Source organism: Talpa occidentalis, unplaced genomic scaffold (genome assembly GCF_014898055.3).
Source record: "Talpa occidentalis isolate TD23 unplaced genomic scaffold, MPIMG_talOcc4v2.1 talOcc4.13, whole genome shotgun sequence".
Lineage (NCBI taxonomy): Eukaryota > Metazoa > Chordata > Mammalia > Eulipotyphla > Talpidae > Talpa > Talpa occidentalis.
In genome coordinates this window covers 72367796-72385884 of record NW_023601322.1, presented here as the reverse complement: position 1 = coordinate 72385884, position 18089 = coordinate 72367796, and the positions used below count along the sequence as shown (strand labels likewise).

At 45.8% G+C, this 18089-nt stretch overlaps 1 protein-coding gene across 2 annotated transcripts in view; it reads left to right on the top strand.

Moving 5' to 3' along the window:
- Positions 1-18089, top strand: part of PCBD2 (pterin-4 alpha-carbinolamine dehydratase 2) — a 43934-nt gene continuing 25845 nt past the window's right edge. The window contains exons 1-2 of one of the 2 annotated variants that reach the window (XM_054694379.1): positions 1-100; positions 3338-3469. In XM_054694379.1, coding sequence (XP_054550354.1) covers positions 17-100; positions 3338-3469 — 216 coding nt within the window. In that variant the 5' untranslated portion in view covers positions 1-16. Of the gene's footprint in view, positions 101-3337; positions 3470-18089 lie in introns of those variants that run through there. The other variant, XM_037509280.2, reaches the window with a different exon arrangement.

Genomic DNA, 18089 nt, shown 5'->3' with positions numbered 1-18089 from the left:
CCCTCGGCCGGCGGCCATGGCGGCGGCGCTGGGGGCGCGGGGGCCGGCGTCGCGCTTGTTCGCGGCTCTGCTGGGCCGCGGCCCGAGCCTCGCGGCCATGGTGAGTGCCGAGGAGCGGGGCGGGAGGAGGCGAGCCCCGCGGCGCCGGCGGAGGACGGGGAGGGCCCGGGCGCCCCTCAGGGGGTTCCGGCGCTCGGCTCGGACCCGGCGTGGGCGCCAGTGGCGCCGGCACCTGCCCGCCGCGCGGCGGGCCCGGGGGTGGCGGCCGCGGGCTATCCCGGTTTCCTCTCGGCGGAAATCCCGCCGTAGTCAACGGAGTTGCCAGACGAGGTCGAATTTCGCTTGTTTGTTTGAGAGTTTTATTTTTATTTATACAAGAGCTGGGGTACAGGCCAGGTGCGCGGGAGAGTGAGAGGATTCACCAGAGACAGAGTGGGGAGCAGAACAGGCAGACTGACTGAAACACACTGCCGAGGGGAGCAGCGGGGGAGCCAGGAGAGGTCTGCCGCGCCATGTGGGTATCTCGCCGGCCGGCCGGGATCGAACCGCCGCTGCAGAGGCTGCGGACAGCTTTTCAGCGCGGCGCTCAACCGCCTGTGTCACCAGGGGGACCCGAATTTCGTTTTTTAAAAAGCAGTTACAAAAAGCAGTTGTAAAAGTATGTCAAGTGTAGGGTCACTTGATGTGGCTCGAGGGCTTGGAGGTTGTGCGCTGGGCCAGAGCCGCAGGGCCCTTCTCTGTCAGGGCGAGTGCGGTCAGCGTGGTGAGCGACTGCGGAGTTAACGTGTGTTTTGGCGTTCCTTTTCTGGAGGAACTATTGATAAGTTTACTCTTTTTTTTTAAATTTTTTGATGAAAGCGATTTTTGACACTTTGGGGAATAGGGTCAGTTTTGTCTTTTTACAAATTTATTGGGGTAAATTAACTGAGGGAAAGTTTTAACATGCAGCACCACCTAGTGGGGAAATGTTGTATTGACCACAGTATTTCATTTTAAGTTACTTAGGAGCCCATTTGGGTGTTTGAAACTGTTTTTTTTAATTTTTAAAGATTTATTTGTTTATGCATACAAGAGCGGGGGTGTAGGCCAGAGGTACAGGGGTGGGGGTGAGAGGATTCACCAGAGACAGAGTGGGGAGCAGAACAGGCAGATTGACAGAAACACACTGCGGAGGGGCGAAGCGGGGCACAGCCGGAGAGGTCTGCTGCGCCATGTGGGTCACCTCCCTGGCCGGGGATCGAACTCGTGCTGCAGAGGCTGTGGATAGCTTCATAGGTTTCGTCTTAACCCCTGCGCCACCAGGGAGGCCATCCTTCGTTGCCTTTAATATGAAAACACAAGTTGAGCGCTTACTACCTCCTAAGCGTGGCTGAAGGTATACTGCTACCCAAAGTGTTGGCAATCAGATAAAGTCGTTGTGTTGGGGATGAATGAATAAACCAGTATCATTTGAGTGGCTGCCAGGTACAGGACTCAATGCTTTCACATTAAAGATCTCTTTAATTTCTGCTTTTTAAAAAAACCTCAACAGGTAGATATTGTAATATCCCCACTATAAACATAGGGGTCCTGGTACTCTGAGAGGCTAAGTGACTAGTTCTGCATCCCACTGTTGAAAGCAACACATCGATAGGCCTTGAGTCTAGTTCTGCTCTCAATCCTGTCCCTCCCTTCTTGTCCCACAGAAAAAAAATGAAGCCCACCCCAAAGGTTCTGCAGAAGTGTGTCCCCAAGGGTGCATTTCCTGTTATATAGATGAAAAGGCTCCTTTCACAGCTCTAGACCATCCCTGTTCCTAGTCAGACATCTGGGATGAGCAGAGTGCATAACATTGACCTCGATGGAGATGCGGGTGATGGAGAACAGAGCAGACAGTTCAGAGAGCATTCCAGAGGCCTGTGGCATTACCCACATTATCCACAGCATGATTAATAGTTTTCACTGCGGCTCCTGAATGTGGACACAGATATTTCCTTTTCTTTTCTGAAATACTCTGTGTTGACGTAAAAATACTTAATGTATAACAAGAATTTGAGATTATTTACTACAGTGGATCTTGATATGAAATCTTTCAGACTCATTGCAAAACTAATCAATAGTGATTTTGGTACTTAATAGAAATGGTTTCTGATAATAAGCCTTTAGATATTTTTATCTCAGGTATTTTCATTTTTCTCTTATGTTAGTTGTGGGGGGGAAGGTAACTCACCTGGCATGGAGTCTAAGAAATTGGTTCATTATCATTTTTTCCCTCTTTTTTTTAGAGTAAGTTGTGTTAAAGTAAGTTTACTTACTTTGTCCTCTGAATTACGTTAAGGATTTCTGAAGTGGGAATGAGCTGCAGTTTCAATAGTGGGGTCCAGCTCAGCCCCTAGTTGCCCTTTGATGAGAGACTTCTCACATTTCAGTCTGAATGACAGTCCCTCTCTCACCTGAGCCAGGTAACCTGCAAATACGTAAGGCAGAGGTCATTGAGTGGCGCTTGTGCTGGATGAGAACTAAGCTCTGACTTCTACTTGAGTGTCTTAGTCTTCTCTCTGGCCATGATGTTGAGAGTTCTTTCAGTTAAAAGCAAATAGCATGGCGTGTGCAGGCCTGTTAACCAACAGCACCCTGGACTTAAGATGTCATCAGCAGGGTGACTAGGAACAAGGCGGACAGTGTGCTTTTTGAACTGGGCAGTGCTTGGGCCAGAGTGTGGAGAGAGCTTGTCTTACTGGTACTCAGAAAACTCACTTTGCTAAGACAAGGGCTTTTTACCTGTAGTTCAGAGTCTGGATCCCCAGAATTATGCAAAATTTTATGTCAATGTGCAGTTGATTTTTTTTCCTTTTGGGGACTGGTTTTCATCACATCTGAAAAGGGATAGTGAACCCTGATAGTTAACACCCATGTGAATAAGCAGTGAAGACTTTTAAGGTGGTGGTATACCCAAATTGCAATAGACCAGGAATTTGTGCCCCAAATTCTAATTGTGGTCCTGCCAGGGTTTCCTTGGGTGGTTGTGTTTACCTTAGTTACCTTAGTTCCCCACATCCTGTAAAGCTGACGAATGGTAATGGCCACTTCTAAAATGTAATAAACCAGAGAAAGCAAAATATAAATTTTGAGGCATCGTGTCCAAGGTATGAGACAGCATACCTTGAAGGCAGCTTATTTGTCACGGAGCTAGCTTTGTTTTTGTCTTCCTGGAGAGAAATTTATATTTTGTGAATAATGAAACCAAAGATGGTGAGAATTTGTTGCCCTTGGGACTTTTCTACATCTGTACATAAGATAAAGAGCTGTAAGCAATTAAATCTCTACATTTTGGATATTTAATATGTTCTTTTCATAGTCAGCAGATGCTCGCTCGTTGACAGCAGAGGAGAGGAACCAAGTTATACCTGACCTTAAAGCAGCGGGATGGTCAGAATTAAGTGAGAGAGATGCTATCTACAAAGAGTTCACCTTCAAAAATTTTAATCAGGTAATTATTACATGTTCTTGTTAATGTCATGGTCTGTTTTTTTTTTTTTTTTTTTTTTTTTATAGAGGCATGTTTTATTTATTTATTTATTTGCTTGTTTATACATGCACTGGGTACAGTCAGAAGCGCGGGAGGGTGAGAGAATTCACCAGAGCGAGGAGCAGAGCAGGCAGAAGCGAAGTACACTGCTGAGGGGAGCAGCGGGCGGCAGGAGAGGTCTGCGCCATGTGGGACCCTCCTCTGGTGGCCGGGGAGCAGCCGGGGATTGAACCGGCGCTGCAGAGGCCGCGGGCAGCTTCGCAACCCAGCGCTCAACCGCTGCGCCACCGGGGAAGCCCTGTCATGGTCTGTTTTCGTCACTTTAGGTAGTACTGCTGCTCGCCTTGTCCTGTGTGGCTCCAGGATCCAAATCCTCTCTTACTTTTTTTTTTTTAAAGATTTATTTTATTTATTTATGCATACAAGAACTGGGGTGTAGGCCAGAGGTGCAGGGGTGAGAGGATTCACTAGAGACAGAGTGGGGAGCAGAAAAGGCAAATCCACTGAAATACACTGCTGAGGGAGCAGTGGGCGATACAGGAGAGGTCTGCTGCTCCCTGGTCGGGGATGGAACTTATGCTACCCTGGCTGGTAATAGCTTGCTGGCACTGAGACTTTAACCCCTGCACCACGAGGGATGTCCAAATCCTCTCTTTCTGGAGAATTCATGTATAGTTCCTTGATCCTTCTACCCTGTTGCTTCCACCCCAATGGGTGATTTTCAGCTGTAGGGGAAGGGATGATATGTGTCATTTGGAAACTTACGTTCTTCAAGTACTGCTGCTTTAATTTGGCATTTGTTAAGATATTTAGTTGAACATTAAAAAAGAGAGTGAGCTTTTTATGTTTATCAGAAAAGAAATGAGTAAAAGTTGTCCAGAAGTATTTACCCCCTACTTGACGGATTTCCCTTACCTTTTCTTGACAGTTGTCAGGTGTTCTTTCTTCCTGTAGTTGTATTCTTGTTTCTAAATTATCTCCTGAGCTTCACCTTCTCCCAAGCTGTACCTCTTCTCTGAGTGGCTCCTTTCCCCAAATCTAGTAGCCAGCCCTTGGAGCTTTGCTTAAAAGCCAACCTCCCCCTAAAGACTCCGTCTTAGCCAAGGTAACTGTTACATTAGGCCCCACCCTGTTTATAGAGTCATCTCCCATGACTTACCTTTCACATCTTACTCGGTTGCATTTATGTCAGGTCAATGCTTTTGTCTATTTCTTGTTTGTTCAGTTAGTTTGGTAATCCTCTGGACAGATACATTGGTTTTATTTATTTAGGTGTCAGCTTGAGAAGTCACAGACCATATTTGCTTAAATAACTCTATTGTACCTAACACTGTTCTGGATAAAAACAGGCACTTGATAAATGCAGACATTGATTACAGTATATGTAAGTTTCTGCATGGGCATATGAAGGCCAGATTTCTACATGTTTCTACGTATTTCTTGAGTAAATGCCATTGGCTCCACTGAGCTGTAGTGCCCTATTTTTCTCTTTATTCATCTGGCTGCCAGCCTTCTTCTGTGTCTCCAACTCCTAAAGGAACCCAGATCAAGCCGACTCTTGGTCCTATTGCCCCACATGCTGGACAGCTCTTGTCAGGGGCTTAGCACTCTGTGGCTGGTGGCAAGGAATCCCATTGGTACAGTAAGCTTGTGCATAAACTCTAGGTAGCATTTTCCAAGCTTATTAAAATTCTTACATGTGTATAGCCTGACTTCTTTAAGCTAGGGCTAATTTATTGGACTTGAACATGTGGCTTAAAGTACTTGAGTCATGTTGCCTCAGGCTCTGAATCGGTCGTTCAACTCCTTGCTGACCTTGTGCTCCAGGTAACTTTGGAAATGGAAGGGGAGGAAGGTATAGTGCATCCATGATTAATCATGACATTATTCACTGGCATTCACTAGACAGCCCTAGCACCTCCAATGTTTAGGGGAACGAGACAGATGACAAGAAAATCAACTGGTATCAGGAAACGTGTTCAGAGGCCCAACACCGATGTTGTGTCCTGGGTTCAGGTTCCAGCCAGGCTCCTATGACTTCCGCCTGCACAATGGCCTGTAATGGCAAGTGATGTCATGGCAGCTATTATTGCCCACAGCCCAAGACCCCAGCAACACACCAGTGCTTGAACACCTTGGTCTTGTTGCCTATTGTGGAACACTGTGGGAACTGTGTCAGACGTCAGTGGTTGAAAAAACAATGATAGATACCACAGGATATGGGTTTGCGTTAATGATTTTAGAGCGTTTTCAAGGAATCAGGACTTTGCTCTGGGCTGCTGGCTATCAGAATATGTATAATTCTGTGATTTAGTTTTTTAACACATCTTACCTATAGGGAAAATAGGCTAAAACAGGCCAAAGCTGGAATTGGTAAAAAAACAGTAGTCACTGAGCTGGGTGAGGGATGTGTTTGGCTTTTTTTTTTTTTTCCCAAATTTATTTTTATTTACTTATGCATTCAAGAACTGGGGTTTAGGCCAGAGGTGCGGAGGGTGAAAGAATTCACCAGTGACAGAGTGGGGAGCAGAACAGACAGGTCCACTGAAATACACTGCTGAGGTCTGCTGTGTCACGTGGGTCATCTCCCTGGCCAGGGATTGAACTCGTGCTGCGGTGGCTATGGTGGATTGCTTCGTAGTGCTGAGACTTAACCCCATGCGCCACCAGGGAGGCCCTGGTTGGCATTTTGTGGCTTAGACTATGTTTGTATTTTGTCTCTGTTTAGATGTCATTACTGAGTGGTCTTGTTTTTTGTCTTAATCTATCATGGTCACAGAGTGACCTTGTCTGATGTCATTTCTGTTGAATGCCAAGACCTCTTTGATGGCCCCAGGCCTGCCCCCAGGTGTCAGGGGCTGTTTTTCTCTTTCACACAATTGATGTTAGAATTGATGTTAGAATGATGACCCTCTGGTGTTGATAGAGTTCACTTGCCTTTTTTGTTTAGGATTGAAAAGGTACTGTTTGTTTATTATAAAACAATAATATTAAACATTGAAATAGGATGACGTAAGAAATTTTTTCATCGCAACTACTTTTATCTTTTTTTCCTATTCTGTTGTGTCTTTTCTCCATAGATTTATATCTCCACAGATACAGATACGTTTATTCAATGTGATGATTGTATGTGTGGTATTATTTAAAAAAAAAAATCAGTTTAATTTTTTTGTGACAACTCAGTAGATACCTAATAAGGCATCTTCCTGTGCCAAGCACTGTTCTGGGCTCATCTAGCTCCCATTCTAGACGATAAGCAGATGAATATATAATATATGTGTTTGCTAAATGAATAGATAACAGGATTTCAGGTGCTGTTAAGTGCCATGCAGAAGAAAAAGGTAGTTTCCTGAGGGGTGGAGGGGTCAGGGTACTCCTTAAGTGGAGTGGAATGAGCAGGCTTCTCTGGGGAGTGGACACCTGCAGCGTGCACGTTGTGAAGGAGCACAACAGGGGAAGGCCCAAAGGAAGAGCATGTCAGATGGGGAGGATAACAAGTACAAAATTCCTGAAGCAGGAATGATCTTGGCATGATTGAGGGAGAGCCAGAAGGCCCGTGGACAGAGAAAGGAGGAGAGACTAGTGGGAGATGAAATTTAAGAAAGAGAGGCCAGAACTGGAGCCTTGTCTGCATGGTAAGGAGTTTGGATTTTATTCTGTTGAAGGATTTCAGTCACAAATTGCCATGACTTGGTTGTTCTCAAGCGAGTACCCTGACTGTTCCCCAGGGACTAGATGGTAGGTGGGCAGGTGTGGAAGCAGGCGGATGCGCAGGATGCCGTGGGAGTAGGCTGGGGGAGAGATGTGGACTATGGAGGTGGCAGTGGGGTGGAGAGCAATGTAGACTTCCTCATATGCCTTCAAGATGAAACAGTCAGAGCTTGCTGGTAGATTGGGTGTGGGGAGGGGAAGGTCAAGGATGATACTTTGGTTCTGGCTGTAGGGCAGAGGGTGGTACCATTGGTGTCGTCTGCACTGGGGTAGAGGTGGGAAGCTGGGTAGGGAAATGAGAATCTTGCTTTGGCTTTGTTGGCTTTGAGGTACTTATTAGTCACCCGTGTGGTGATATCAGGTAGCAGTAGACACAAAAGTTCAGAGCTCAAGCTGGGGAAGTAGTTTTGAGAGTTGTCACAGCAGGTAATTGTGAGCAGAGTCCTGGACTGGCAAGAGAGCCCAGGGAGGAATGGGCTGGTGGAGGGGCAGGCCTGGTATATTCTCCATGACAGCGAGAAGGCAGAGAATGTAGGTATAGATGTAGGTAGGTTGCCCCATTTGTCCTGGGAAGAAGTGCTTGTTTCTCTTCCAGTTGTTTTTTTTTTTTTTTTTTAAAGATTTATTTATTTGTACAAGAACCGGGGTACAGGCCAGATGTGTGGGAGGGTGAGAGGATTCACCAGAGACAGAGCAGGGAGCAGAACAGGCAGACTGATGAAATACACTGCTGAGGAGAGCAGTGACAAGACAGGAGAGGGCTGCCACACCATGTGGGACCCTTGCCGGCTGGCCGGGATTGAACTGGCACTGCAGAGGCTGATAGTGTCACAGCGTGGCGCTCAACTGCCTGCACCACCAGGGGAGGCCCTCTTCCACTTGTTTCTGTATTTTCAGTTAGGTCATCAATTGACAATGAGCTGGGGTGGGAGGAAGGAGCGCTGGAGATCGGGGGTGATAGGAGAAGGAGTGGAAGAGTCATCTTGAAACTAACTGGGAAACTGGTGGGTTGCTGTGTGGTCCTCAGTGTCCCCACAGAGATTTGTGGTCAGATATTTAAAGTGAAGAATTTGTAGTTTGTCCAGCTGAGTTAAGCTGCTTGGGCATGGCCTACGTGTAGAGTTGGGCTTAACAAGGGTTGAACTTTTGCCAAATGAGTGTGATGTCAGAACAGAGGGGTGAGGGAAATATGGGTGTCTGCAAGGATCAGTTTATAGCTGGAATGTAGATGGAGTCCAGCCTGGTGAGGAGGGAAGTACCCCTGGGGGCAGTGACTACCAAGTTTTTAAAAGCACATACCCATTGTCCTAATCTAGGTATTTGTCTTCTAGATATAATCCTGCCTGTGTGAAAAGTGAATCTGAGGATGGCCATCATGGCCTTTTGGGCCGGTGACTTAGAGTAAGTGGGCTCTTCACTCGCACGCACACATCTCTTCCTCCCACAGCCCTGCCCTAGGGGAGGTCAGTGCGCCCGTGGCCTCCAGAGATAGCACCTTGCCTGCCTCCAATCCATAAGCTGGAGGAGCTACATCAGAACAGAGGACCCCCTTTCTCTCTTCAGAGAGTTGGACCCATATTGGGTGTTAACATATATAGTATTTCAGTGTTTGCTGAACATATAGGTGAAAAGTATGTTCTCTTTCATTTGCTCAATAGGATAGGGACATTTTTCACCTCACTTTTTTTTTTTAAGGTTTATTGTATTTATACAAGAGCCGGGGTACAGTCCAGATGCGCGGGAGGGTGAGATAATTCACCAGAGACAGAGTGGGGAGCAGAACAGGCAGACTGAAGAAATACACTGCTGAGGGGAGCAGCGGGCAAGACAGGAGAGGTCTGCTCACCATGTGGATTGCTCCGAGGCCAGCGGGGATCGAACTGGTACTGCAGAGGCTGCGGACAGCTTCACAGCACTGCGCTCAACTGCCTGTGCCACCAGAGAGGCACTCACCTCACTTTTGATGTTACTTACAAATCTTCAGGAGTAAGATTACACTGGGTCAAGTGTTACACATAGCTTCCTTATACAGTGTGTGTAAAGGACATCACAGGTTTGCTTTGGAACTCACATTTCTTTCATGAAGAAAAAGAACCATACATTTTAGAAACATTTTCAGTGATCCTGGATGATAAACCTATTTTTTCAACACCTTGAGTTGTTCTGGGTTTTACTATAATAATAAATAACCAGCAAATTATACTTGACATTTTTTTTTCTAAGTGATTTTATTCCAAGATGTGATTAGTTTCAAATAGTCCACAGTGTCTGATAGCGCAGGTGAGTGCAAATATAAATTAGAGATTATAAATCGAAAATCCCTGAGGGATTCTAACACTGCAGGCAGAGGAGGTGGCGGTAGATTTCCGCTGCCATTGGCGTGGTTGCTTGCCCACTCACTCCCCGGTGCTGCTGCCCCTGCCATGTGCTGTGGCTGGTGGGTCAGTGACAGTGACATGCAGTGAGCAGTCAGCATGGCGGTACCAGGACTGTCGAGAGGAAATGTCTATACTTAGAGTGCTTGGACTCAGGTGGGGTTGGCATTTGTAGAAGAGTTTTGCTTTTTTTCTGTTCACATAGACAGAGGGAGAGGTCTCTAAGTGACATATAAACTTGCTCTGAGATGTTTGGCAACTGCAGGATGCCCACGTTGGAAGAACAAAATGCCAGTAAGCGTCCTATAGAGGTACATTTTGTTATGCGTTACTGTGTATGGGGACAGGCAGGGAAGTCTTCCAAATCAGAGGAAAATTTAAGCATTAGAGGAAGATGCAGAAAGTGAAGCTTCGCAGCCCAGGAATCAGCTACTGTGGATGCCAGCAGGGGGAGCCATGCAGGGCAGGAGCCTAGGCTGGCCTGGCAGCAACCCCCCAGTACCCCCTACCCTGGCACTACCTCCCCCAAGGCTGTCCTCAGCCTCATTCCTGGTACTGGAGTGACCCTTTTCAGTATGGAAGTGAACTTGGTATCAGAAATAGGGCAGCAGTGGTGGTGGAACACACATTGGTTTGGTGACTTTTGGGTGATGAAGAGTTGACGCATTCAGGGTATAGGGCATGACGAGTTTCCAGTCACAATGAAGAACACTTTTTTTTTTGAAGAGCACTTTTGACACAGAGGAAAGGGGCTGAGCTTTGTGAGGCAGAGCTGCAAGTCTCCATGTTCCCAGAAGAGCGCGTGTATTTTGTGTGTGTTTTCTTAGGTGGGCCTGCCTGGCAGGGTGTTCAGTTTTGTTAGCCTGACCCTATAACATGGCACTTCTCGTGGCTCAGTCTAATAACTTGTCAGAGTGTTGTATCTCTTGCAGTGCAGGGTCTAAGGTTTATTTGTTCTACATCTTGTTCATCACATTTCGTTGCTGTCACTGCTGATATTAAAACATTTCTGGAGCGGGAGTGGGAGGCGCTGTCGGATGGCCTCTGCAGTGGAGGTAGAGGTGGTGGGGTGCTGTGTAGCTAGCAGCAGTAGCACCATATGTGAGTTTGGGGTTTGTAAAATGTTGCTCTTCCGGTGCCCTGGAGCTCCTGCTACCAAGCCTTCGAAAGTTACTGTTGCTGACTTACTTTATAAAAATGTTTTATTGAGGAATTTGATAATAGGCTATGGTTAACGTTTTGAAACACTTAGTGAAGTCAAGTTTCATGACACCAGAAGACAGACGGCTGTTAATGAGAATCTTAACAGTTCTTTGCAAGACATGGGAGAGGTCTCAACAGCTCTCAGGGACAGATTAGTTTGGGTTTCATTGGTCATCGGTTGTGTGCCAAAACTTGATCCAGTCCGAGTTATGAGCCAATAACACAATAAACTAAACGTCTTGTCTGAGTACCCTTAAAGGAGGATGTTCACTGCCTGTTTAGAATGAGGACGCACCCCCAGAGAAGGTGTCCCCGAGGCCTAGGTGTCATATAGATCAGATAGCGTCATTTTGCTTTTAAAGTGTGGGCTACTATCTGTGTGACTGGAGGCTAAGTGAAAACGGATGTGCTTGTCACAGGCCATCGCTGGGGCTCAGTGCACGCTGACCGTCTTTGTCACCGCCACCGCCTGGAAACCAGAGCAAGCATGCATCGTTGTTGGAATGGAGAGTAGAGAATGCACGTTTCTGTTTTAGCAAACCTTGCCTAGAGCTTGAGAAGCTAATGAAAATAGCTGCGTGGTGTGTTCATGCTGGTGCTCTCTTTGGAGTTATTCCTGGAGTTGCCGGGAGCTCTGGATGGGACCATACCGATGTTGTCAGGTGGGAGCTGGGTCATCAGTGTGGGTGTCCTCGCGGGTAGGGAAACTAGAGCCTAAAATGTTATCCTCTGGAGTCTTGCTTCTGCTGTTTATGTCGCCCAGTGGGGTCAGGCCTGACGTGGATTTGTAAAAACACATGCATGAGATAGGCGAGGGGAAATGTAAAGCAGGTGTTAAACATGCAGGTAGGACACCGCGCTGCTGTGTGAAAGTGCTGTGCTCATTACTCCGTCCTTTAATAAAAACGGGCTTTTAACGGCATCATTTTTTCTTAGTCATATAGTAAATCTCCTGTTTACAGAATTTAGCCCAAGCATTTTGTAAAAGTCAAACAGCCAAGAAATATAATTTCCTCAAGTCTTTGTTTTGCCCTTTTACAGATGGCATAAAATCAGGTGTGTAAAAAATAAAAAGCCTTTTGAGCTGACGTGAAAGGTATTTCAGATTTATGCTTTGCAGATGATATTTGTATGATTAATGCATTCATTGCTATTTTTATTGCTTTTCACAGATAATGTACATGATGCATGGAAAACGTTGTGGGTTTAAATCTTTGCCAGGTTTAGACTGTGAATATCAACAGATGTTATCATATAAGAACTATAATTATTATAAAATAAAAAATTTGTCATGAAATGCATTGACATAAATTTCATTTATGTAAATTGCTTTCATTAGTATAAAACCTTAGTGTAGCTGTTAGGGTTTGTGAAGCACTTTAGATGAGATTAACTTGGTATAATGTGGTCACAAATGGGTTGCTTTAAATTTAACTGACAAGAAAATAACACTCAAAAGTTAGGAAATTACTATGGTATTTGTGTTCAGCCTGCATTGCTGGTACCGCTTAAGTAGGTTGAATATGAATTAACAACAATGGACTGCTGGCTCAATAATTACAGAGAATAATTTAAAGGAGACTTAAATAATAACTTAAAAGCAGTTTGGTCTTGCACTTTTTTGTTCTGTTTTTCTTTGCTATGCCAGCCCATTGCTCCAATACCGCTGTTATCAATAGTGCTCAGGTTTGCAAAGCAAGTTTTGTCAGTAGAGTTTTGGTGCGTCAGGGCCATGCCATACAAACTTAAGGTCAGCTGTTTCAAAGTATGGGTGTTGGGTGCCTGATGGAGTGAGTGACCACGTTAACTCTCCCTCTTTCCTTAGCAGCAAGTACAAGGCTGCCCTCAGGAGGCACTCACCTTCCGGTGTGCTCAGTGGGTGAGAACCTTCTTCTCTGGTGCGTTCTCTGTATTTGACTTTTTTCTGCATCCTTTGAACAAAACAAAGCAGTGAATCGTTTCTCCAGTTTTGCAAGTAATTGTCCATCACATAGCCATTTGACCTGGATATTCTAACCAACATGGTGAATTTTGTACAATGCTGAGCCAGACTGGGATTCTGGGGTTGCTTGTGGTCACAGCAGGTCGTGTCACAGTTAGGAGGTGCCAGACTCACATCTCTGGTTCCACCAGCAATGGTTTTAGATCTTACTGTGTATGTAGGGCAAATGGAGACTGCTCAAGGTTTTGCACCATTGGCCTCAGTGACTATCACCTGCGGCCTTGAGTGCAGGAGTTGCTTGGGTGCATGGGCTTGGGGTACACGTGCCTGATAGTGGACACCTGGAGTATGGTGTGGGCATGTGGAAGTGGGTACACCTGAGCCTGGAGGCTGACCATATAAGGGCGGTGTCACAGAGGACGGGCTGTGGCAGAGGACTCTGGCGGAGCACGGTGGAGAGTCGTGGTTCAATGCAGACGAGAGGAAGAGACTAGGAGAGAACAGAGAACGTCAGGGTGAACCCAGAGAGAGTGAAGATTCGCTGGAATCTTCACTTCAGGGGCCTGGAATAGCTGCCAGCCTCCTGGCCTCCCAGGCCTCCTGCCTGCCCTGCCCTTGGTTGCCTCCTTTGTAAATGCTGTAGAGAGACATTAAAAGTCTGAAAAAGCCACTGAGGGCTTTAGGACGCATCTTCTCCCATCTGCCTGGATCGATAGAAAACCTGCTCTGTGCCTTCCTGCCACAACACTGTGGTACTAAGAGGTGTTTTTATTTTTGTTTTCTAGGAGATATTTTATTTTACCATCACTACCTGTTGGATCACTTTTCTGCTTAAGTGGGTTCTTGACCATACTTCCCTGAGAAAGGAACTATTCACCAGCTAAAGCAAACAAAGCTGTACTTGTTTAGGAGTAACCCAGGTATCAGTGTTGAGCAATCAGAGGTCATTTAATTGTATCGTTAAAATCAGTCCTATCAAAACAGTAAATGTGGCTAATGAATCTGTTTGCTCTCTTGCTGTCAGCCAGCTAGGCAGGCTGTGCCCTTCTACCCTATCATTCATCAAGCTGAGTTCATGCCCTGTCCTGGCTCTGCTGCCTTGGCTGGGGACATGTACCAGGAGCCCTGGAGCAGACCCAAGTGCTCTCCCCACTGGGAGCCCACCTTCGAGTCTGGCTCCATTGGGGTCAGGGAGCCTTGGGAGGTGCTTGAGTAGGCACCCTCTGAGAGGATAGCATTGTTCTGTGGCCAAGGTGTGCAAGGAGGAAGATGCAGAAGTACATGGTTCTTTTTCTGCCCAGAACTCCTAGTTTTGTTGTGGAGGTAGCACATTTTTTTTTTTTAGAATTTTTTTTTTTTAAGATTATTTATGCGTACAAGAACTGGGTACAGGCCAGAGGTGTGGGGGGTGAGATGATTCACCAGTGACAGAGTGGGGAATAGAACAGGCAGACCAACTGAATACACTGCTGAGGGGAGAAGCAGAGGAGTCAGGAGAGTTCTGCTGTGCCATGTGGGTAGCTCCCTGGCTGGGGATCGAACTCATGCTGCAGTGGCTGCAGAGAGCTTCATGGGTTGCATCTTACCCCTTGCGCCACAGAGGGGCCTGAGGTAGCGCATCTTAATTATACAAATGTTGGCTTTTTAAATTGCCAATTTAATTAGACACTAAAATGTGAGTACTAAGCTGAAGTAGATGTCCTCCAAGGTCACTGCCTGGAGAAGAATAGTTTTGGTCTCCAAAGGTATGATTTTTTGTTTGTTTGTTTGTTTTTAAGGGCATGCACTAAGAGGGGCCAGCAGAGGGCATAGGTCAAAGACAGACAGAAAGGATGCATCTTACTGGTACCTGGTGGGGGAAATGGTTCGGTGAGCAGGGCTGAAGAATGCAGGGCTGGTGCTTGTGTTGCTCTCTCCCCTTGGGTTTGACTTTATCTCAGTTTCAGAGGATCTGAAAGCAAACCCTTGACTTCCCATCTTTCTTCCAACTAGCTTGTTTCAGCAGTACCACCAATCTCTCAGGCACCCAGACCTGAAACTGAAGAATTACCTTCTGATCGGTCACCAACACCTGGTTAGTCTTCCCTGAGTGTCTTTCATAAGTTCATGCTTTTGGTCCTGGTGCACTGCCCCACCCTTGGAGTTCCATGGCACCATCCTGGCAGCTTTTTATCTTCATACTCTGTCTGCCTGCATGTGCCCCAGGGCTCATGTGTTGTGACCAGTTTGGCCTCTGTTCAGAAAATCCAAGTTCCTTCCTTTTACATCTTAGGAGATACCATCTCAGAGGTTTTCAGAGCTACCTATGACCTGTGGTCAGGCCCTAACCCTGTTTCTCAGGCTTCTCTGAAGAGGCTCCTTCACTCTGTGAGACATAGAACCTGAGAGTGACCTAGTTGCTCCCTCTGGAGAAGTAGGGAAACTGAGGCTCAGACAAGGAAGCACAAAACATTAACTGCATTCCAGAACTGCAGCCATGACCCTCAGCAGCTCAATTCATTTCTTTCCTACTTTTATTTAAGTTCTTCTCCCCCACTATGCTCCTTCCTACCTGGAGGAATTGGGTGGTTTGAAGTGACATTTACTGAGGTGGGGAAGATTGGGAGAGGGGTGGAGATTAAAATTTCTAGTTTGGACATTAATTGTGAGTTGCTCTGTGACATTCCGAATGTCAATTTTAAGAAGGTAGTTTTATGTATTGTTAGGAACCCACAGTATAGATCTGAGTTGTGGGTAACTGGGAGTCACAGGTATGTATGGAAAAAAGCCAAGATAATAGGTGAGATCACTCTGGAAGAAACTAGTATGTAAAGGAAAGAACGTGCAAAATTTGTTTTATTTAGGGGTTGAATAGAAAAGGAGGAGCTGGCAGAAGAGTGAGAGAAACTGGTAGTAAAATAGGAAGAAAATCAGGTCCCTGCTATGTCACAGAATCCAAAAGAAGATAGTGTTTTAAGAAGGAGGGAGGAATCAGTTCTGTGGAGACTCCAGGTAAGATGAGTAACTACGGATCACCACTGGGTAAAGCAAATGGAGGCCATCAGTGACCATGGCAAGGGCGGCTTGGTGGATGGGGGTTCAGGTCAGCCTGGAGAGGACGTGGGGCTTGTGTGTGTTTAGAAGTGTGTCTTTAGAAGTCCTTGTAGCCACAGACACCAGTCTGTTGTTCTTTCCATTTAGAATTCAGCCCTTGGGTTCTCTTGGTGGTGGTGGTCTTTCAGCGGTGATAATAAACCTTGAATATTAGAGCTGGAAGAGATGAGGTCTGTGGGTGAAGTGGGATGCTCAGGTTAATACTAAACCTGTGGAAGAATTAGATTGTGATGAAATGCAACTTAGGTTATGCAAAAGAGATATGCAATTACTCTCCTCTCTCTCTCATCGAGATAAAAGAACCCTGAGAGCAGAGGGGGTGTGCTGTGTACATTGTGCGCACTACCCAGCCCACTGTCACTATTTCTTTACTCCTGGACATAGATGTTTCCTGATAGTGTAGGTGGCCACTAAGGTGCTGTGTGTGATGGGATGGTCTGCAGTCACAGGGGCACTTCCTGGAAGAGCTGCAGTGACTGTGCCTTTGTTCTGCAGGTGGTTTTGAAGCCTCAGAACAGGAAAGGGCATTTTTAAAAATTGTCTTCGATTTTGAGAGACTGAGGCTGATGCATGTCAGTATTTTGACTGCACAACCTCAGCTACCCACAGCCAGTCTTGTGAATATGGCCGTGCTGAGGGCCCATGGTAGATTTTTCAAGACTATAGGGAGACTGCCTTAGGCCTTTCTACCTAATATAGTTAAGTGTACATTTCTTGTTTCAAGCCATTTCTTGAGAGCAGACTGGGGTTGTGTTGTATACAGATCCTTTTTCTGATCTATTACTCATGGCTAATTTTTTTAAAAATCATAACTCATTGGAGGCCTCCCTAGTGGTGCAGGCGGTTGAGCGCCGCACTGTGAAGCTGTCTGCAGCCTCTGCAGCACGGGTTCTATCCCGGCCAGCCGGCGAGAATCCCACATGGTGAAGCAGATCTCTCCTGTCTCGCTTGCTGCTCCCTTAGCAGTGTATTTTGTCAGTCTGCCTGTTCTGTTCCCCAGTGAATCCTTTGTCTGTCTCTGGTGAATCCTCTCACCCTCCCGCACATCTGGCCTGTACCCTGGAACTTGTATAAATAAATAAATAAATAAATCTTTTTAAAAAATCATAACTCATTGGTATCTAGATAGAAAAGTTTTAAAATTTATTGATGACTTTTTTATAGGAATGATTTTTAGAAATTCTGATGTGAAAATGTTGCTTTAATGTCATTCTATATATAGGTAATTCTTCTTTTTTTTTTTTTCTTAAAAAAAAAAAAAAGAAGGTGGGAAGGTGAGAGGATTCACCAGAGGCAGAATGGGGAACAGAATAGGCAGACGACAGAAATACACTGCTGAGGGGAGCAGCGGGCGCAACAGGAGAGGTCTGCTGCACCATGTAGGATTATCGCCAACTGACCAGGACTGAACCCACACTGCAGAGGCTGTGGACAGCTTCACAGCGTGGTGCTCAACCCACTGCGCCACTGGGGAGGCCCTATTTTTCTTTTTTCACCTGAGATGCAGTCAAATCAGTTTTTGTGATGGTTTGGAGAGTCACAAAGTACTTTGTGAACTAATGAGTGCTGGAGCGTCTAGTCAGTCTTAGTAGTTCATTGTTAGCTGATCTCTGAAATAACTGAAAGCTTTTAAAGCTCCCCAGCAGCCTCACAAGGTCAAGTGGTAGTAAACCCATTTTGCTAATGGTGACAGTAGTGAGGGAATTTAAGGAATCTCCTCCAACTTAGGGAAGAGCAGGCCGTGGTCCTTTGTTCTAAGTGGAGGCTTCCCACCATAAGGCGACAGCTTTTCTCAGCCTCCAGTCTGTATTTTGCAGGGTTGTGCAATGATTTAGGATGTGGATTGCAGTTTTTGTTACTAAAACATTGTTAGCAATGTTCTAGGCCTTTGAATGAACAACTCAGCCATTCAAAATTGAGTCTGCTTCTTTGTTCTATTTAGGAAATACTCCAACATACTTACTTTGGAGGGCTTAGAGGAGATTATATGTTCTTTACATATTTTGAAGAAAAAGGTAGCCAGCTATTGATGGGAATTTGTAAACTGCTACATGATTCTCCATCCCCTGTCTGAAAGCTTTAGTTTATAATACTTGATAATTGTTTTGTCCTAAGTCAATCTAGATTGGAGGTCAGCGAGCATGATGAAGGCCATATATGACATACCCACAGCAAACATCATACTCAGTAGTGAAGAATTGAAAGCTTTTCCTCTGGGATTAGGAACAAGACAAACATGTCCATTCTCACCATTCCT